The sequence below is a fragment of the Bufo gargarizans genome, chromosome 2, assembly GCF_014858855.1.
Source record: "Bufo gargarizans isolate SCDJY-AF-19 chromosome 2, ASM1485885v1, whole genome shotgun sequence".
In the NCBI taxonomy this organism is placed as follows: Eukaryota; Metazoa; Chordata; class Amphibia; order Anura; family Bufonidae; genus Bufo; species Bufo gargarizans.
Window position 1 is genome coordinate 331,953,990 of NC_058081.1, and position 23,383 is coordinate 331,977,372.

Sequence of the window (23,383 nt, forward strand, 5' to 3'; positions counted from 1 at the left end):
GATCCATCGACAGTATCCTACATTCATATGAACAGTAGACTATGTGATCCAACAATAGTATCCTACATTCATATGAACAGTAGACCATGTGATCCAACAGTATCCTACATTCATATGAACAGTAGACCATGTGATCCATCAACAGAATCCTACATTCATATAAACAGTAGACCTTGTGATCCAGCAACAGTATCCTACATTCATATGAACAGTAGACCATGTGATCCAGCGACAGTATCCTACATTCATATGAACACAGTAGACCATGTGATCCATCAACAGTATCCTACATTCATATGAACAGTAGACCATGTGATCCATCAACAGAATCCTACATTCATATGAACAGTAGACCTTGTGATCCAGCGACAGTATCCTACATTCATATGAACAGTAGACCATGTGATCCATCGACAGTATCCTACATTCATATGAACAGTAGACCATGTGATCCATCAACAGTATCCTACATTCATATGAACAGTAGACCATGTGATCTATCGACAGTATCCTACATTCATATGAACAGTAGACCATGTGATCCATCGACAGTATCCTACATTCATATGAACAGTAGACCATATGATCCATCAACAGTATCCTACATTCATATGAACAGTAGACCCTGTGATCTATCGACAGTATCCTACATTCATATGAACAGTAGACCATGTGATCTATCGACAGTATCCTACATTTATATGAACAGTAGACCATGTGATCCATCGACAGTATCCTACATTCATATGAACAGTAGACCATGTGATCAATCGACAGTATCCTACATTCATATGAACAGTAGACTATGTGATCCAACAATAGTATCCTACATTCATATGAACAGTAGACCATGTGATCCATCAACAGAATCCTACATTCATATAAACAGTAGACCTTGTGATCCAGCGACAGTATCCTACATTCATATGAACAGTAGACCATGTGATCCATCCACAGTATCCTACATTCATATGAACAGTAGACCATGTGATCCATCGACAGTATCCTACATTCATATGAACAGTAGACCATGTGATCCATCGAGAGTATCTTACATTCATATGAACAGCAGATCAAGTGATCCATCGACAGTATGCTACATTCATATGAACAGTAGACCATGTGATAAAGGGATCTGGCTAGAGATTTAGTGGGATACAACAGATGGAGATGAGAATGAGTACTATGAGTTGGAAATGAAATAATACATGAAGGTATTGCTTACTGGCACTCCATATATCCAAAAGGTTAGCAGTCCATAAAGCATAACGTTTCCAAGTTCACTTCAATGAGGAAACACTCAAATACAGTTATTAAAGGGCATCTGTCAGCAGATTTGACAGATGAAACTGGCTGACTAGTTGCATGTGCGCTTAACATTTGAGGGAATTTGTGTTTGTCCCATGTTCATATGTGCCTGCATTGCTTAGAAAAATTATGTTTTAATATATGCAAATGAGCCTCTAGGAGCAATAGTGGCGATGATGTTACACCTAGAGGCTCTGCTCTCTCTGCATCTGCTGCACCCTCTGCACTTTTATTGACAGGTCAGGTGTAATGACATTTTCACTGCCTGGCCCTGTAAATCAAAGAGCAGAGGGCGCAGCAGAGAGAGCAGAGCCTCTAGGTGTAACAGCAAGACCCCCGTTGCTCCTAGAGGCTCATTTGCATTTATTAAAACATTTTTCTCAGCAATGCAAGCCCATAAGATCATGGAATCAACACAGGTGCCTTTGGCTGCCAAGTGCACATGTAACAGGTCAGCCAGTATCATAGGTAGAAATCTGCTGACAGATGCCCCTTAAATTACATAGCGAGGTAAACTGTGGGTGACTAAAATCGGGTGTACGTGGATTGATTCATAGATTACTTGCCTGCACATTACATACAGTACAATCCCAGATGATGGCATACAGTAGGGAAGAGTGAATCTGTACTAGACAAGAGTATGAAATTTAGATTACCTGAAAAATGCAGGCGTAAGATCTGGGTAGGTGTGGTAGTAAAAGGGCCTGTCAGAGGTCAGAGAAATATCTGAGCAGACATCAGTCACATCATTGTTGCAACCAGGTAACAGAAGACTAGCATGGAGCAGGGGTGGGATCTAACAGGAGAGTATTAGTTGTTTTCGTCTTCCACTGCCATAACTTTTTATTATCTTGTATCAGTCAGAAAAATGCATTGCAATACCAGATCAGTTTTTCCAGTGTCATCTGGAAAAACGGATACGGTATTTATTTTTTTCACATTTTTAAAGGTCCGTGCATGCACAGACCGGAATACCGGATCTGTCAATGCGGCAATTTAAATGCCGGATCTGGCACTAATACATTCCTATGGAAAAAAATGCTGGATCCGGCATTCAGGCAAGTGTTCAGTTTTTTTGCTGCGGTATTATCTCCGTCCTGAAAAGTCTAAAAGACTCTGAACTGAAGACATCCTGATGCATCCTGAACAAATTGCTCTCCATTCAGAATGCATTAGGATAAAACGGATCAGTTTTCCAGTATTGAGCCCCTAGGACGGAACTCTATGCCGGAAAAGAAAAACGCTAGTGTGAAAGTACCCTTAAACCCACTCAGTGCCTTAAAGGGAACCTGTCATTAACTTTATGCTGTCCATACTGACGGCAGAATAAAGTAGAGACAGCTGAGTTGATTTCAGCGGTCGGTCATTTATAAGTTAAAAGTAATCGGTTGCCGAGAACCAACATCACAATCATAGCAGACTGGGCCTGGAGAAGAGTCACGGCCACCGGAGAAGAGTCATGGTTATTCATGAATCCCTGCTCTCCTGCCACCTGCTGATGACTGACAGTCTTCTACCTAGTTTTCTCCCTTTCTCTCCAGGAGAGAACTGCCAGTCATCAGCAGATGGGCAGGAGATTATGGATAACCATGACTCTTCTCAGGTAGATTTGACTCTTTTCCAGGCCTGGGCTGTAAGTGATTATGATGCTGGTTCTCAGCAACCACTTACTTTTAGCTCATGAGGGACCCACCGCTAAAATCTGCATTTCTGTCACTATTTTATGCTGCCCTCATCAAGGTCAGCATAAAGTTGATGACAGGTTCCCTTTAAGACTGTCCTGAGTACTTTATATGAACGTGTCCTACAATGCCACACATCATTTTAATAAGATTTATCCCATGCAAGCACAAGAACGGCTAACAAGTGATCGTGGGTGATTGGACCACACATATTTCACATGATTTAAAGCAAAATATTACCTTCATATATACTTATGATATGCGGATGGCTGAGTGATGACATTATTTCAATCTCTCGTCTGATGTGTACCATATCTTGCTCATCTCTTATTTTGTCCTTACGGATAGATTTTATGGCAACCTAGAATATTTCAAACAATAAGCGTTACTTTGGGAACTGAAACAGATGTTAGGCAACAATTAGAACTGCTCAAAAGTCAACACAGATGTTGTTTGCTGGCAATAGATACACAGCAAATGGATCAGACCAAAACTAAAAGACCTCCTCTAAGAATATTCCTCAAATGTGAAAATTACTAAGAAATGATCCAACATTATATACAATGTTCTATACAGACAAACACAGAGAAACCGCATCTAAACCACATAACTCATGAACGAGATGGAAGAATAATTCAGATCAGAAGGTCGTATTTTCCTTGGTGGTTGTCCATGTCTGAGGTTATCTGATGATATAGTCTACCATGATAATTTGCATAGATATTGGTATAAATGGATAACAATGAGAAACATTTGTGATTCACTTTTCTCACAGGGACTGAAAGAGCAGGGATAGTTACATGGCTGGAGTGACTCTCTAGTAAGTCAATGGTGCTCGACCTAACACACAACGCACAACCATTGATCACATTCATCACCACCACATCCATTGATCTCTATGAGCCCAAAGAGACAGGTACATACAACAGACATACTATACACTGTCACACTCACCAAGGTCCTGCAACGATGGTCCCAGGGATTTAAAAAGAAAATAAAAGATTCAAAACCCGTCTAAGTATCTAGTACCCAAAAGATATGTCCACCATAGCCTAAGATTGTTTGCATATTGTTTTCTGGTAATGGCCTACAGTTTACACCGCACATGCAGGAGTGAGTGACCTGTGTCCTCCGGTTGCTTGTGCAGATAAGTGCAGAAGTATATTGGAGCCTGACTTTTGTATTCTGAATTATTTTCAGGGGTTCAAGTCTAGAGTCTGTGGTCTGAATTAATTCTGGAGAGTGATGAGGGGATCATGATCTTTATTCTGGAATTAACGTTGTATTCTAGCCAGAAGCATTTATCACCTATACACTAGTCATACTAGATCAGTAAGGGGACCACCCATACTCCCCCATGTTTGTAGAAAGTTTGGCACATCCATGACTTGATACATTGTTCTGAAGAAGATACTGGTATAATCTCATAACGCATTGACGTTTTAGTACCTAATAAATATCCTTTAACAACCTTCCAAAATCCACTGGAATATTTCAGCAAGAAGTATAATGAAGAAAGCAAGGACATTTTTCCTGTTCTTTCTACAAGCAAAATGGACTGTCAACCAAGTGAAGGCAGACAGCACCAGCGTGTTAGGCTATATTCAAACGAACAGGAAACACGGCCATTTTCAGAACTAGTAGAAGTCTATGGGGCAATTCAGATGGACACTTTTTTTTAACAAGCAGTCAATAGTGGCCATCAAAAAATAGGAACTGTCCAATTCTTGTCTGTCTTTGCGGCCAGGCGGACCCCACTGAAATCAATGGACCTGTTTTTAACAGCTGTTTAGACAGGAGTGCATCCATCTAATGGCCGTTAAAAACAGGTAAAAGTGCCTTTTTACATATGTAGTCACAACGGTGGGAGCGTCAGGTCCTGCTCCCTCCAGTGCAGAGCGAGTGTTCGCTCGCGTTCAAGTGGATGAGGTGAGTATTATATATGCTGGAGCCAATATGGGGGCATTATAGATCTTTGGGGCAGTACAGAGGCCCATAGTAGATATTGGGGGCAATATGGTGGGTATTATTTATACTTGGTGCACTGCACTGTGGGGGGCGTTTAATATACTGGGGGCACTGCAGAGGTTGGGATGTTCCTAATTTTTCTTTTTTTTTTTACAAATCTGTAATTTTTAGCTGGTATTTGCTGAGAGCACTTCACCTGGCCTTAAAGGCCAATTGTGATATGCTGTGGTGACATTACTATGGATGGCATGGCCATCATTGTCTGAAAACAAGCTGTTAATAAAGAATGGGTTAGGGTTTGGCATTGGGGTGTGAAGTTGGTCTGAAGTTCCTTGACCTCAATAATTTTGGGAACTATGGAGTGAATGTGTATGGGGGGGGGGGGGGGGGGGGGGGAGCCAGATCAACAGTTATGCAATGCGATTAACATAGCTTTAGTTTTCTTCAAATGTACAGTACGTTACAATGGAGAAGACAAAAGTAAAAAAAGGTAAGAGACAAGGTACTGACATCCATGGAACGGCAGGCTGACAAGAGTAAGCTAAGTCCATATCAAAAATAAGATTAAATATTTCCAAGAAATATACAGTCTCTACCTCACCTTTCTTTCAATTCAAATGGTGGCAATCAACCTCCCATTGAAAGAACAGGCAGCTGAGACATTGCCAAATTCATCATCTTGGAAGCTGCATTTTAAAGAGTGAACAAACCTTAACCACTTCCAGACGAGGCCATTTACCCCCTTCCTGACCAGGCCTAATTTAGCAAATCTGACATGTGTCACTTTATGTGGTAATAACTTTGAAACACTTTTACTTATCCAAGCCATTCAGAGATTGTTTTCTCGTGACACATTGTACTTTATGATAATGGTAAATTTGAGTCAATATGTTTTACCTTTCTTTATAAAAAAAAAAATCGAAAAGTTTATGAAAATTCAAAAACAATCACTGTTTTCTAAATTTGAATCTCTGCTTTTAAGACAGATAGTGATGCCTCATAAAATATTCACTAATTAACATTCCCCATATGTCTACTTTATGTTGGCATCATTTTGGTAATGTAATTTTTTTATTTTAGGACGTTAGAAGGTTTAGACTTTTAGAAGCAATTTTTAAAATTTTTAGGAACATTTCCAAAGTCAACTTTTTTAAGGACCAGTTCAGTTCTGAAGTCACTTTGTGGGGCTTACATAATAGAACCAACCCATAAATGACCCCATTTTAGAAACGACACCCCTCAAACTATTAAAAACTGGTTTTAGAAATGTTGTTTACCCTTAGGTATTCCATAGGAATTAAAGCAAAATAGAGGTGACATTTTTTTCCTGGAACACATTTAAGGGTTAACAACAAAACAAACCTCAATATTTATTACCTTGATTCTGCAGTTTGCCTAAACACCCTATACAGGTCCTTCTAAAAAAATTAGCATATTGTGATAAAGTTCATTATTTTCTGTAATGTACTGATAAACATTAGACTTTCATATATTTTAGATTCATTACACACAACTGAAGTAGTTCAAGCCTTTTATTGTTTTAATATTGATGATTTTGGCATACAGCTCATGAAAACCCAAAATTCCTATCTAAAAAAATTAGCATATTTCATCCGACCAATAAAAGAAAAGTGTTTTTAATACAAAAAAAAGTCAACCTTCAAATAATTATGTTCAGTTATGCACTCAATACTTGGTCGGGAATCCTTTTGCAGAAATGACTGCTTCAATGCGGCGTGGCATGGAGGCAATCAGCCTGTGGCACTGCTGAGGTGTTATGGAGGCCCAGGATGCTTCGATAGCGGCCTTAAGCTCATCCAGAGTGTTGGGTCTTGCGTCTCTCAACTTTCTCTTCCCAATATCCCACAGATTCTCTATGGGGTTCAGGTCAGGAGAGTTGGCAGGCCAATTGAGCACAGTAATACCATGGTCAGTAAACCATTTACCAGTGGTTTTGGCACTGTGAGCAGGTGCCAGGTCGTGCTGAAAAATGAAATCTTCATCTCCATACAGCTTTTCAGCAGATGGAAGCATGAAGTGCTCCAAAATCTCCTGATAGCTAGCTGCATTGGCCCTGCCCTTGATAAAACACAGTGGACCAACACCAGCAGCTGACATGGCACCCCAGACCATCACTGACTGTGGGTACTTGACACTGGACTTCAGGCAATTTGGCATTTCCCTCTCCCCAGTCTTCCTCCAGACTCTGGCACCTTGATTTCCGAATGACATGCAAAATTTACTTTCATCCGAAAAAAGTACTTTGGACCACTGAGCAACAGTCCAGTGCTACTTCTCTGTAGCCCAGGTCAGGCGCTTCTGCCGCTGTTTCTGGTTCAAAAGTGGCTTGACCTGGAGAATGCGGCACCTGTAGCCCATTTCCTGCACACGGTGGCTCTGGATGTTTCTATTCCAGACTCAGTCCACTGCTTCCGCAGATCCCCCAAGGTCTGGAATCGGTCCTTCTCCACAATCTTCCTCAGGGTCCGGTCACCTCTTCTCGTTGTGCAGCGTTTTCTGCCACACTTTTTCCTTCCCACAGACTTCCCACTGAGGTGCCTTGATACAGCACTCTGGGAACAGCCTATTCGTTCAGAAATTTCTTTCTGTGTCTTACCCTCTTGCTTGAGGGTGTCAATGATGGCCTTCTGGACAGCAGTCAGGTCGGCAGTCTTACCCATGATTGCGGTTTTGAGTAATGAACCAGGCTGGGAGTTTTTAAAAGCCTCAGGAATCTTTTGCAGGGGTTTAGAGTTAATTAGTTGATTCAGATGATTAGGTTAATAGCTCGTTTAGAGAACCTTTTCATGATATGCTAATTTTTTAAGATAGGAATTTTGGGTTTTCATGAGCTGTATGCCAAAATCATCAATATTAAAACAATAAAAGGCTTGAACTACTTCAGTTGGTGTGTAATGAATCTAAAATATATGAAAGTCTAATGTTTATCAGTACATTACAGAAAATAATGAACTTTATCACAATATGCTAATTTTTTTAGAAGGACCTGTATGTGGTCGTATTACCGTTGTATGGGCACATGACAGGGCACAGAATACAAGGAGAGTCCATATGGTTTTTGTAGGGCAGATTTTGCTGGAATGGTCTTTGGGCACCATGTTGAATTCGAAGAGGTATCCACATTTTGTAAACGACACCACCCAAGGAATTTTTAAGGGGTGTAGCAAGCACTTCACTCAACAGGTGTTTACTAGAATTTGTAATACTTGGGTGTGAAAATGAAAAATATTTTTATTTTTATTTTACAAGAAAATTGTGCTTTAGGCCCAAACTTTCTTTTTCACAAAAGATAACAGGAAAATATCCCCCCACAATTTGCTACCCACTTTCTCCTGAATACAGTAACCCCCAAAGTCTTGTTGTAAACTGTTATTTAGGGATACACCAGGGCTCGGAAGAGAGGGAGCGGCATATGGATTTTCTAACATGGAATTTTCTGTCAGGGTTTTTAAGAGTGATAACCTAATCATGTTTTTGTGTTGGCATTTTCTTAGAGCCATATTTTTTCATTTTTATGGCTATAGTCTCGTGTGAGGACTTGTTTTTTGCGGGACGAGGTGACGATATTATTGCTACCATTTTGGGGTTGTGTATATAGCGATCTAGAAGGCAAGGACACCCAGGAATGGTCCCTGACTTCTCTCTAGGGTGCTGCCCTGCTGTCACTGACATCGGGCTCCCCGCTCGGCAGCTGCACATATAGCGTGACCGCCCAGGATTTTTTTTTCAGTCAGTGGGTGGTAAATTAAACTGGATTAAAAGGCATTCCAGAACCCATCCAGCACTTCTGCATATATTTGCTGAAAGTGTTTGCTTTTCTGTGACCTTTATAGTAAGAGTGACCAAACTGCTTTGTCACCTTACTATAAGGCTACTGCGACTTGGCTAATATGCTATATTAATACAATGTAAGGTGGACGCGAAATGAAATAACAGATTTACAGTAAGTTGAACAATAAGTGAAATACAAAAACCATTTAAAGTAAAAGTAAATAAGATGGAAAATGTGGCTCAACAAATCAAAGTAGAAAATAAGAAAAAGAAAGAAAGCCAGCTCACCTCCGATGTCCAATATAGCGGTGCACGGGGCGGACCCAAGTCAGTCCGTGTGGTAAATTCAAGTAGAAAGAAAGCTCCAGCACCAAGCGTGGATGTATAAAAATCCCAATCTTTATTCAGCAATATTCCATAGATATACAGCAATCAGTGGCACCAGCCCCCGCTTAATCCCAGGAAATCAACGCGTTTCGAACAATGGTGTTCTTAGTCAAGATCAGATCATGACTAAGAACACCATTGTTCAAAACGCGTTGATTTCCTGGGATTAAGCGGGAGCTGGTGCCACTGATTGCTGTATATCTATGGAATATTGCTGAATAAAGATTGGGATTTTTATACGTCCACGCTTGGTGCTGGAGCTTTCCTTTCTACTTGAAAGTAGAATATAGTTAATATAATAAGAGCTTTCATAAATACATTCTTTGTGCATTACAACAAGTAATGGATTATGTGTAGGTGTGCCTTCAATTTCCAACTGTAAATCATTAATTATAACTGGAAAAATATGGCTTTTAAGCAGCAAAAAATGTATATACTCCCATTGTAATGCACATTGATGAACTCTTAATCTGCATCCCAAGGATATGTAGTCAGTAGAAATGGCTGATGATCTCATTTTCAGTTACCTATGAAAGGTTTACTTTAAGTCTGCTACAGACACAAATTAAACAGATTGAAAAACATATACTTTCCTCCTCAAATTATTACTCTCAGCCCCATGTAAGATTCTCAGATTTACCTTATGAACAGCTCTGTGTCCACATACTAAATGAGGCAGCACAGTCTCCCTAACCAAGCAGGAAGTCACAGCCCCATCTCAAGCACTACTCAGTACATGCACCCAATTAGCTATATGTTATGCGGCACTTCAGTGCAGGGATCAAGCACACAATTGGCAGGAAGACAGCATTCCTTCCTGACAATTGCCTGCTCGTTAGCGGAAGTGAAGAGTTGAATTTACACGCAGCGATCACCTCCACTGTATGAGAATGAGCAATGACTACTGCTATCACTCCTCCTCGTATAGCCACATTGTTTCTAGGCATCCACATGAACTTCTGTATCACCTGATCGGGTGATCTGCGGTGCAGATCTATTGGGAACGAGCATTTGTAGGAATGTTCGTCCCCAATAATCTGCCAGACCTGAATCTGGCAGTGTGAACCTGACTTAAAGAGGTTTTCCAGGATTTTAAGTGTATTCAAGTATGTAGGAATAAGGCGTCCTATTGAAGTGAACGGGACGGCTTGTAGTTACACCTGCTCACCGCTGCCTTCTCTTCAACCAGCTGATCAGCGGACCCCTGCCAATCTGATATTGATGACCTATCCTGAGGATCCAGGAAAACCCCTTTAAGCAAAGTCTTAGGTTTTCAGTTGACAAAATGCCCTTAGCAGCAAACACTTGTAGGTTCAGAAACGAAGTTTTCACATTATGTTGACAGACAGAGGACAAGTCTTTCAATCCTTTTCCAAAGTAAAACTACACCAAACAAAATGCTTTCATCTGATGCTAACAGACCACTGAATCTTAAGATGAAATGTTAGCATTTTTCTGCTTGACATCTTCTAAGAGGCCAGCAGTTATCCAGACTTCAAATGGTTATTAAAGGGGTTTTCCAGAATTAGGATATTGATGGCCAATATTTAGGATAGCCATAGATATCAGATTGGTAGTGTGCCAAGAGTTGGATCCCCACCAATCATTGATTTGAAAGGGCTTTTTTACTTTGGGTCCTCTACATGTATAGCATCTACTTATTAGTGGCATGCAGTATATTGCGGCTTCATCCCATTCACTTGCAAAGGACAAAGCTGTAATACTATACACTGCTGCTAATAAGTAGATGGCGTTCAGATAGCCCCACCATGAAAAGGCTGCAGCAACATCACAATCTGCAGTTTGGCCTCTTCAGTCAGCTGATCTGTGGGAGAGGAACAGCGAGTTGATCCGATTCCACACTGATCTCATATTAATAGGCCCAATATCCTGCTCCTGAAAAATATAAAATAATTGTCCAAGCAGTATATAGTACTGACCTATCCTAATGATATCATCAATATCTGATCTGCAGGGCTCCGACACCCGGCACCCCCACCAATCAGCTGCGAGTGTTGCTTCCTCTACATTACACTGGCCTCTTCTCGGAAGTGCAGTATAATTACAAGTACTACTCCATTCACTTGACTATAGCAATTACACTGCGCTGCCGCTATAGGGGAGACGATGGGCAGTGTAATGTAGAGGAAGCAGCGCTCGTAGGGAGTGCCTCCTCCTCTTCAGACAACTGATCGACGGGGGTTCCGGGTATCAGAAACCCGCAGATAAGATATTGATGACCTATCCAAAGGAAGGCTACCTGGACGTGTTGCAGATTACAAGTGTTTTTTCTGCACAGATCCTGGTGCGGAAAGAAACATTGCTTAATGCATTCCAAATTTCATGTACACTTTGCAGGAAATTGACCTGCAAATTTTTGAAACCAGCAGCATGTACGGTAAATTCTGTGTGTCTGGTTCTTTTGTGCAGATTTCTCTTCCTCTTCAAAACAAGGTTGAGGTCTCTGGCAAAACCGCATCAAATCCACACCAAAAACCTCAAGTAAGACATACGGATTTGATGTGGAAACGCACAGAAATGTGTGACAAATTTCAGCAAGACAGCCCGCACCCATGTGCACGTCGTCTAAAGTTTGACACTGGGTATTACACCGATTGTGAAGCCAAATGCTCAGTAATCTTGTAGCAATCATGCCCAACCCTAGATTGGGAAAAAAAGGGCTTCACTTATAATTTTAAGGGTAGGGGGCACATGTTGCGTTGCACCTGGAACCTCGTTCTCATATGATAGCCAATGATATGTGTCACAACAGAGCGTTGGTATGCATTGCCACTACTAATCCACGTTGAAATAGCTGCATTGCATAGGACATTTCCATAGCAATGGGCACAGAGAGCGCTTAGATGCTGGAATGAGTAATAAATCACCTATAGAGCTAGAAACCTTAGAAATAAGTGGTGTTTAGAATGGGCTGGTGTACGGATCACAGCCTGCTGGGGCAATGCCAAGATAAGTCTTATCTCAGGTAAATTGCTTTAAAATATGTGTTTACTTATGTCAGTAAGGGAATGCTTTCCCAGACAAATGGTGATGTTCCTGAACCTGCTGCTGCGCCAACATGTACAGCTGGGCAAGCAGGTACACGTAGAGAATCGCTACACAGGCGGTAATCACTTATTTATTTTCTTATCAGCTATCAAAAATAAGAAAGTCACATAAAGCAAGTCTAATGCACACAGTAGATATAAAGTAGTGTATACAGAGACAAGCAAATATTTTGCAGAGGATTGTTCTTCTCAGGACTGACGTAGGAGCAAGTGTTTTTTTCTAACAGACTTGTCGTATTTAAAATGAATTTTTCTTGTATTTAAATGTGGCAATCACTTGTGACTTTTTTTTTTTTTTTTTACCAGCAACCATTATCTGGCCATACAGATAAGAATCGGCAGTTGCATTTCTCAGGGAGACAAGCTGAAACTAGTGGTGTCTCTCCTCTCCTACTTCAGGAAACACGCATACTTGGCCAAATATATATGTGTATGAAGGGTCAGGAGAAATAGATGTGTACGACGAGCCTTACTGTTCTCCAGGGGAGGACTGGGAACCTAAATTGGCCCTGAAAAAAAAAACTAAAAGTGGCCCTGTGATGTAGGCAGGTCCAAATTGACAGAAGGCGGGCCAACACAAGTAGGCAGAGACACGTAGCTGGGGCCAGCAAAATACCACTCCAGAAGACCCCAGTGTGGCAAACTATACTGCTTCAGCACAACTAAATTACACAGTGATGCTGGTCCGGTGCATGTGTACCTAATGATGCTAAATTAAAGCCAAGAGCATCAGATCTTTATGCACTCAACCGGCAGTCATGAGGCAGCCCCCTGGGCATCGGCCCACCAGGAAATTTCCCTGTAATGTCTATGGCCAGTCCGCCCCTGCTGTCCTCATTCTACCTTTCTGGAAATATGTTCTTACAAAACACATCCTGTATCAGTAGTTAAAGGAGTTGTCTTATCTGAGATATTGGTGGCACTAAGCCACCAATATTAGATAGGTGCGGGTCCCACCTCTGGGACCCCTGAAGTGAGCAGAGAGCAGCCGTGCTTGCACAGCCACCCTCCAATCATTTCTATGGGACTGCTGAAAATAGGTTTTAGCATTCCACCAAATTGTGCATTTTGCCCTCCAGGCAAACATCATCAGTCAAAACTCCATCACATTCATCTTCTTGAGGTCATCATTAATGTTGAGCCCTGATGTAGGCTGGCTGTTCAGGATGAACAAGTCTCAGGCAGGCAAATCTGTCACCATTGAGTGAAGCACATCATGTAAGTAAATTCCTAATAAACTACCACCTGCTCGCTCACATACAGCAGTCCTACTGTAATCGGTCAGTTAGCGGCCACTCACTTGTAGCTTCCTCTTCCTGTACCACAGGTTCACCCAAGAGGACAGACAGACAGGCGGCTAAATGACAAAGCATTTTAATGAAACAAACGAATGGCTATGGAACATGGAGTGCCCTTCTACCGCATGATATACAGCTATTTTGAGTACAGAAATTTTGCCAGATACCTTGTCAGCCTGTCAGATGCCCACATAATAACGTCTCTCATGGTCTCCTCTAGTCTAGTTTATGGAGAGCTAAATTCTTGCTTTCAAACATTTCATTTCAATATATACAAGGGTATGTTTGGCTTGTGGGTGAAACTTAAAACGTGTGCCAGTTCCAAAGTGGTCTTCAAAGCCATTAGTGTATTTTAATGAGAGATGCCAGGCAGACAAAGGGAGGAGTGGAGTGAGACACTGCAACAAATAACCATCCAAATCTGTACAGGCTTCTTATGGCAATACATCACAAGATATATCCTTTAAACACTGTCATATTCCTGACCACATCCCAGCTAAATTGAAGATGAGATTTCCTTTCTATTCAAGCATGCAAAAAGCAAACGTTTGCCAGATGTTAGCTACACACATTAAAAGCAAGATATATTCTCTTTCCACAAAAAAAATAAAAAATCTGTTCATCTGAAAGTATTTAAACATTTGACTACAATTTCCTTATGTGTCCCCCATCTGTGAAGAGTTAAAACACCAAGTGTAGGGCTTCGTTCACATCACCGTTCAGCCTTTACGTTCTCCTGCTCCGTTTAGGAGCAGGAGAACGGAAAGGGCGGAGAAGGCACATAACTGAGCCGAACGTAGCCTACGGACCCCATAGACTATAATGGGGTCTGTTATGTTTCCGCTCAGAAGATGATTTTGGAGCGGAGACAAAAGTCCTGCATGCAGAACTTTTGTCTGCACTCAAAAATCATCTGAGCGGAAACATAACGGACACCATTATAGTCTATGGGGCCCTTGGACTCAGTTCGGCTCAGTTATGTGCCTTCTCCGCCCTTTCCGTTCTCCTGCTCCTAAACAGAGCAGGAGAACGGAACGGCTGAACGGTGATGTGAACGAAGCCTTCGTGAAAAGGTACTTCTTGAGTTAAGATCCATTTCCAATACATAATGTATCTGATCAACTAAGGCTACTTTCACACTAGCGTTCGATCGGATCCGTTCTGAACGGATCCGATCATTTTAATGCAGACGGAGGCTCCGTTCAGAACGGATCCGTCTGCATTAAAATGGCAAAAAAAAGCTAAGTGTGAAAATAGCCTCGGACGGATCCGTCCAGACTTTCAATGTAAAGTCAATGGGGGACGGATCCGCTTGAAGATTGAGCCATATTGTGGCATCTTCAAACGGATCCGTCCCCATTGACTTACATTGTAAGTCTGGACGGATCCGTACGCCTCCGCACGGCCAGGCGGACACCCGAACGCTGCAAGCAGCGTTCAGCTGTCCGCCTGTCCGTGCGGAGGCGAGCGGAGCGGAGGCTGAACGCCGCCAGACTGATGCAGTCTGAGCGGATCCGCTCCATTCAGACTGCATCAGGGCTGGACGGCTGCGTTCGGGTCCGCTCGTGAGCCCCTTCAAACGGAGCTCACGAGCGGACACCCGAACGCTAGTGTGAAAGCAGCCTAAGCCTGACAATTCCAAAGAGGGTCCCAATTTTCTTTTAAAATTGAAAGATAGAAAAATACTGTACATAATGGGACATGACGACCTGAGAAGGAGAGAGCTACGTTATGACCATCTATGACACTGCCATCTGCCATGATTGTAAAATCCTAAATATCAAGGATCTTTGGGTTGTAGTCAGGGGTGGGCACATACTACTGGGAAATTAAAGGGGTCATTATTAGAGGAATTCCAGGCAGCATGATGGAGATAGGGCTGGCTTGATGTTGTGGCAATATATCACCTCCTAAGCCCAGTGATCCATACCCATATTAGAGACAACTGAAGTACTGTAGGAGAAAAGAATGTAGCAGCTATTGATGGCTACCACAGAGGGGCAACTTCTGGGGAGGTATTTTGTGCTGTACTGTGGTATTTGGTCCTGTAGAATGGCATTCTGTGCTGCACAATGGTATTGCTGACCCTACCAACTTGTATTGGCGCCATCTACTTGTATTGCCCCACTTTCTGTCAATTTTGACCCATCTACATTGGGGCCACTTTTATTTTATTTTTTCCAGGGCCACTTTAAGTTCCCAGTCCACCCCTGCTTGTAGTAAGTAAAGTTTTATAGATAGAAATCAAAAGAAATAACACATATACACTGTGTTCTGATGAATACTGGCGCCACTTTAAGAGATGTAAACACATACTGTGGTTGTTTGTTATCCAAGAGAGATGTCCATGTATGTCCAGAGGAAAGTCTTGAGCTTCTTAACTTCCTGAGTGAGCATAGTGTGTGTATACATCTTGAGATGCTTAGTTGTGAGTTAAATACACTTAAAGGGGGTATTTCATGAAAAGTATTTAGTACTAAACATCAGATTGCAGGGCATCACCTCTGTGAATGGTACAGACGTCAGTCATCACTCCTTTGGCCTCTTTCACATGGGCGTCATTTTTTTTTGCCCAGATAAGATGCGGGTGCGTTGCGGGAAAATGCGTGATTTTTCCACGCGAGTGCAAAACATTGTAATGCATTTTGCACGCGCGTGAGAAAAATCGCCATGTTTGGTACCCAAACTCGAACTTCTTCACAGAAGTTCGGGTTTGGGTTAGGTGTTCTGTAGATTGTAATATTTTCCCTTATAACATGGTTATAAGGGAAAATAATAGCATTCTGAATACAGAATGCATAGTACAATAAGGCTGGAGGGGTTAAAAAATAAATAAAAAATAATTTTACTCACCTTAATCCACTTGATCGCGCAGCCGGCTTCTCTTCTGTCTTCTTCTTTGCTGTGCACAGGAAAAGGACCTTTGATGACATCACTGTGCTCATCACATGGTCCAATCACATGAGTCATCACCATGGTGAGGGACCATGTGATTGGATCATGTGATGTGACGTCACCACAGGTCCTTAGCCGGCAGCTCAACATTACAGAAGAAGACAGATATCCGCAACTACGCAATCAAGTGGACTCGCTGAGTTAATTATTTTTTTTTAACCCCTCTATCACTATTTTACTTTGCATTCTGTATTCAGAATGCTATTATTTTCCCTTATAACCATGTTATAAAGAAAAAAATACAGATTGGGTCCCCAGCCCGATCGTCACCTAGCAACCATGCGTGAAAATCGCACCACATCTGCACTTGCTTGCGGATGCTTGCCATTTTCACGCGGCCCCATTTACTTCTATGGGGCCTGCGTTGCGTGAAAAATGCAGAATATAGAACATGCTGCGATTTTCACACAACGCACAAGTGATGCGTGAAAATCACCGCTCGTGTGCACAGCCCCATAGAAATGAATGGGTCAAGATTCAGTGCGGGTGCAACTCACGCATTGCACCCGCGCGGAATACTCGCCCGTGTGAAAGGGGCCTTTGGGACTGACAGAGCACTTGCACTTGTAACTACTCTACGAAGGGACATGTCCTAAAACTCCATGTGTATGATTGGCAGCACGGTTTCTCATTGAGGAACAATGGAAAACAAAACAAGATACAGTTTTTGGCACTTAATAAGTGATGTATGTTCTGTTACCCTACTTTTATCTAATGTGTATGGCCACCTGAAATACCATCATCTTAATGGGAATCTGTCACCTCCGAAACGCGCTAATATGTACAGTAATACGTGTAGAATACATCTATCACTGACTCTGGATGAGTAAATTGTATGTTGACCTATACCCTCATTCCCCCACCGTGCTCCCACAAAGCAGCCATGGAATGCATTGAGAGGACTCCTGTGCATGTGCACATGATAGGGAGGACTCCAGGAGAAGCCCTTTCTATGCATTCCACAGCCAGTGGACGCATTGCAGAGAAATGGGGGTGAGTATTAGCATACAAATTACTGATCTGCAGTCAGCGGCAGGTCTTCTATGCATGTATTGCTATACCTAATAGGCTTGTCGGAGGTGACAGACTCCCTTTAATATACACACACAGTTCCAGCACAGAAGCTACTGCAGAAGACCTGATCAGTAGGGAAGCGTTAACAGTGCAGGCTGACTAAACAGTGTGTTCCTACCTAGTTTAATCAGAGCCTGCTGCAGCTCATAAAGCCTCGTGGTTCTCAACCGCAGCGCAGCCACAACACAATCGCACCGCGTTGTCTTACCCTTATGCAATTAAATATTAATCCTCATCAAAGGTTTGTCAATACCATTGTCGATAGGAGACAATGGCAATGTTTACACATAGTGAAATTGAAGCAGATTTTCTATGTGTATTCCAAAAATTTTAAAATTTGCAAAAAAAAGTGCAGAACAATCCTAGTGAATGGGGTGTAAAACAGTGGTTTTCCAACACAAAAGGTGAAATCTGCAGCAAAATCAGAGGTTATATCCATGCAGGTTTTGGAGAAAAATTGGAGTCAGAAATCTTAAAATTCTTACAGCATGTACACTGAAATTGTGATTTTTCTTCTAAATTCATAGCCGATTTCTAACTTGTAAATAAGATTATTCCAATATTAGATATTTTGGAGCATTACAAAATCAAACTTATTTCTCTAGATGTGACCCAACAGGTCAGTGCTGTTTCACAATTTACTCATGTCACCCCTTGGGACATTTTCTGCTCTTTTAAGCTGTTCGGTATTTGTAATATGTTTGTTCCTATTACATGCTCCACATACAAAGTAATTCATTAACTCAAAAAATGCAGGTGTGCAAAGCATTTCTAATTGTCGACCCTGTGCAAGAAACTTCTCCTGTAATGTGTTCATCCTTTGCATGTTTGTCTATAAACCAGATAAACACCGCACCTAGGAAACGGATCATTAATTAATAAATAATTCATATTTTGATATGAGCCATGAAGCTGAAATAAACTGTTATCCGCATAGACACGGATATAGCTTATCAAGAGAATATCCTATTCTGAGACGGAAACATGATAATGCAGTCATGCACAGTCATTTAAAGGAAATGGGAGCTTTGGAAACCTACCAGATCTTTCACTCTGAAGTTTAATAACTCCCATTCACGCCAATGAAGATTGACTAAGCATGCAAAACCAACTCTCTACCCAGAATGGCATCTTCTCATTCTCAGGAACAACAGGGGCTGGAGCCCTGTGGATCACACACGTCATGAAGTTAATCACTCCATCATTGCACTCAGTTTAATCCTCTCGGTGTTCATCCCTGTCTACATAGATCCCTACTAACATTTTACATGTTTATAAGGAGTCCCAGAATATTCTTTTTTTTTTTTTTTTATAATTTACGCCCTTTTTTTTCTTTCTCTACCTGATTGTTATGACTGTAGGTAGCGACAGATAAAGACAGTTAGCCCTAAGGCTAAAACCCAGCCCACTTTCCCTACCTACTTGCAGTACAAGCCCTAGATAGCTAGACCACAACTGGTCAACAGTCCCTACGCTATTTAAGTGCAGAGACGGGCAAACAACAAAAGACAGACAAACACAATACCAGAGTTGTACGTAAATGGGTCAGAACCAGACAGGCTATGTAGTGCAAAACGAGAGACAGAGAGTACTCAGAAGACTAGCTGGAGTCAGAGGAATAAGCAATCCAACAAGCACAGAAACCTAGCTAGTGAGTCAGAGCCTATCACTGGCACTGGTGTATGGCCAGGAAGGGATTTAAAGGGGTATTCCCATCACATATAATGAAGGCATATTGCTAGGATATGCCCCCATTGTCTGATTCTACATGGGGAACGGAGCGGGGAGAGCTGTGACGCACGTGCAGCCCCTGCTCCTATTCATTTCTATGGTGCAGACAGAAATAGCCGAGCCAGCGCTCGGCTATTTTCAGCGGCCCCATTGAAATGAATGGAGGGTGGCTGCACATGCGCAGTGAGCCCTCCCTTCATTTCCCCGCTCCGTTCTTGTTGTAGGTGCGGGTCCCAGAGGTGGGACCCGCAGATATCAGACAATGGGGGCATATCCTAGCGATATGCCCCCATTGCATGTGATGGTAAAACCTCTTTAACCCCTTAAGGACCAGGCTCATTTTCACCTTAAGGACCAGGCCATTTTTTGCAAATCTGACCAGTGTCTCTTTAAGTGCTCATAACTTTAAAACGCTTTGACTTACCCAGGCCGTTCTGAGATAGTTTTTTCGTCACATATTGTACTTCATGACACTGCTAAAATTGGGTCAAAAAAGTTAATTTTTTTCCATAAAAAAATACATTTTTTACCAAAAATTTTGAAAATTAGCAAATTTCAAAGTTTCAGTTTCTCTACTTCTGTAATACATAGTAATACCCCCAAAAATTGTGATGACTTTACATTCCCCATATGTCTACTTCATGTTTGTAGCATTTTGAGAATGATATTAAATTTTTTGGGGATGTTACAAGGCTTAGAAGTTTAGAAGCAAATTTTGAAATTTTTGAGAAATCTTCAAAATCCCACTTTTTATGGACCAGTTCAGGTTTGTAGTCATATTGTGAGGCTTAGATAATAGAAACCTCCCAAAAATGACCCCATTCTAGAAACTACACCCCTCAAGGTATTCAAAACTGTTTTTTCAAACTTTATTAACCCTTTAGGTCTTCCACAAGAGTTAATGGCAGATGGAGAAACAATTTAGAAATTTCAATTTTTGGGAAAATTTTCCAATATAATCAATTTTTACAGGAGTAAAACAAGGGTTAACTGCCAAACAACACTCAAAATGGGTTGCCCTGATTCTGTAGTTTGCAGAAACACCCCATATGTGGTTGTAAACTACTGTTTGGCCGAACAGGAGCACATAGAAGGAGGGGAACATCATATGGGTTTTGGAAGGCAGATTTTGCAGGACTGGTTTTGTTTATACCATGTCCCATTTGAAGCCCCCTGTTGCACCCCTAGAATAGAAATTTCAAAAAAGTGACTCCATCTACTGGTGTGGGGTGGGCAAGTGGCAGGGGGGGGTCTGGGTTAGGGTTAGATGGATAGATGGAAGTTTGGAATAAAAGTACTTTTTTTTTCCTAACTTACTTTTCACTTCTTTCCCTGCCTAACGGTGCCTCTCCCTCACTGACCCTAACCTACCTGGGTGGCGATGGGTGCAGGAGGGTGATGGATGCCGATTAGGGGGACACAGGAGCTGGTGCTGGACGATGCTGCACGGTCAGGGTGCTGGACAGGAAGAGGAGGGGAGAAAGGAGCGCAGGAAGTTTGAATCTCGCGCCTCTCTCCCCTGCACCAATCAGCACCCTGGACAGCAGTGTTCAGCACCAGGGCCAGCACCGCCTCTCCAAATCCTCGGACTGCGATTGGTGGTGTATAATTACGCCACCGATCGCAGTCTTTTTCCGGTTCATCGGGTCACAGGACACCCGAATGGACCGGAAACGCAGAAAACCGCAGGTCTGAATTGACCTGCGGTTTTCTGCGATCGCCGATACGGGGGGGTCAAATGACCCCGCCCCTGTGTTGTTATGGGATGCCGGCTGAATGATTTCAGCCGAAATCCCGTTCCGATTAACCCCCGCGGCGCCGGAATTAAGATTTTAAGTCAGGACGTACCGGTACGTCCTCGGTCCTTAAGGACTCGGGAAATAGGGCGTACCGGTACGTCCTATGTCCTTAAGGGGTTAAATAGAGCACCGAGTCCCTGGATCAGAACCTGAAAGGTCCATTGACTCAGCACTCCATAAGGCAGAAACACTAGCACCAGTAATAAAACAGCTGAGCAGTCAGCCCACTGCTAATCTCTCCCAGCACATGCCCCCTGCAAGGAGAAACAGAGCATTGCATCCTGGTGCTAAGAATGGTGTTGAGTCACCAGGGGGCATGGCTCAGCATCTCATCTCTCCTGGAATGGCCGCGCCAAGGCTGAGGGTCGTGCTGCTGGAGCCCTGACAGGTAAGTTTCTTACACTGATTATGTGGGCAGCTTTCACCTCTGTGAGGGTCCTTTTAGACATAGCATTTTTTGGAAAAATGCAGCAGTGTTTGGTGCAGTTTTTTGAGCCAAAGCTAGAAAACACATCATAAGGAATGGGAAATATAAAGGAAAAACTTCTCCTGCCAGCTGGATCCACTTCTTGATATGGTTCAAACAGTATCAAATACTGCAGACATTTTCCTAAAAACACTGCATGTAAATCTGCCCTACAACTCTGTTTTCATGGACACAGCATGTATGCATAAGCCCTTAGGAAGAGAACTAACGTTATAAAACCTTACAAACTGCAGTGCGCACTATTGGTAGGTTCTGCTATATGTATGTTTCATAACATCTGCTGAATAAAAATTTTTTCTTCACTTTGGTTAATGTGTGGTTAAGGCCTCCTGCACATGACCGTATGGCTTTTTCAGTGTTTTGAGGTCTGTTTTTTTACAGATCCGTTGTTTCGTTATTTTGTTTCCGTTCCATTTTTCCGTATGCATATACAGTATACAGTAATAACATAGAAGAAATTGGGCTGGGCATGTTCTATCTTTCAACGGAACAGAAAAACGGAAACAGAATGCAAACGGAGTACATTCAGTTTTTTTGCGGAACCATTGAAATGAATGGTTCCGTGTACGGACCGTATATGGAATGCAAAAAACAGCCTGTAACCGGAAAAAAAATACGCTTGTGTGCAGGAGGTCTAATAATTTACTTGTCGGATTGCTATACTATAAAGCTATTTTTACGTGAAAATCTCCCAAGTGTACGTTCCATTCATTTATTTGAATGCACTCACACCCTTTGCAATCCGATATTCATTTTCTGAAAAGGATATAAAAGCCTATGCAAACATTCTATAAGTTTCCATTTTCCATACAGGCAAAATAATAGCCTCTTTGGCTGTGATACATATTGAATGAAATAGGAAACAACGAGATTGTTCCACTCCAATGTCAAAACACGTCAGGATATCTAGACTCTGGAAAGGGAAGCCAGTATCATGTCTGGCAGTGAGCTCTTCAGGATATATAGAGAGTGTGAATACTGCTATGTGTTAGGCCTATGTTCGTGCTGTTAGACCAACAACAAAAAGCCTCTCCGTCTCTTGCATACAGAAGAACATCCAAAAATGAGAACAACAGATTCTGAAGAAATTCTAAAGATCTCAGTAGTAAGCGAGCACCAATAATGACTGCCAAGGCTTTTGAAGGTGCAAGTAGGGTATGGCCACACAGTCAGGTTTCTGAAATCAGGAGTGGATCATGATGGGAAAGAAAGTATTATGACTCATGTACACAACCGTTGTTGTTTAGCGGTCTACAAATTGCAGATCTGCATAACACGGATACCGCCTGTGTACGTTCCACGGTTTGTGGAACAGAACAGCTGGCCCATAATAGAACAGTGGACTTTATCACTTGGCTATAATTGCCTGATGTTATTTAGATTAGTAATGGCTCCCCCGCATAAATATCCACCTCTTAGGCCATGTTCACACCAGCGCTATTTATTTCTGTTGTTCTGCTTCGTTAGATGAGAAGAGCAACAAAAATAACAGAAGTGCTGGATCGGGCACGTAAGGCTAGGATGTTGTGATACGTTTAACGTACACAAAAACCGTAAACATTAACGGACGCCTCAGACAGATGCCATACCTTGGCATCGGTCACTATGGAGTTCCATTTAAAAAAAAAATAATACTTTTTTGGGGAAAGTGGGAAAGTGTAGTGTACCACGTTTTTCCATCCTACAAGTTTCAGCAAAAAAAACACATGTAGGCCTAACTGACAGGGAAGAAGCTGAACAGACTCCGCCGACTATGATGGGATCCGTTCAGTCTCCGCTTAGGATCTGTCTTTTTTTCCAGGCCAAAAAGTGCTGCAGATAAGGCTTTTTTGTG

At 42.1% G+C, this 23,383-nt stretch overlaps 1 protein-coding gene across 1 annotated transcript in view; it reads right to left on the minus strand.

Annotated features, from left to right (window-relative positions):
- Nucleotides 1-23,383, minus strand: part of NUAK1 (NUAK family kinase 1) — a 96,809-nt gene that overhangs the window by 44,811 nt on the left and 28,615 nt on the right. Inside the window, exon 2 of the mRNA XM_044280561.1 lies at nt 3,231-3,351. Coding sequence (XP_044136496.1) covers nt 3,231-3,351 — 121 coding nt within the window. The remainder of the gene's footprint in view (nt 1-3,230; nt 3,352-23,383) is intronic.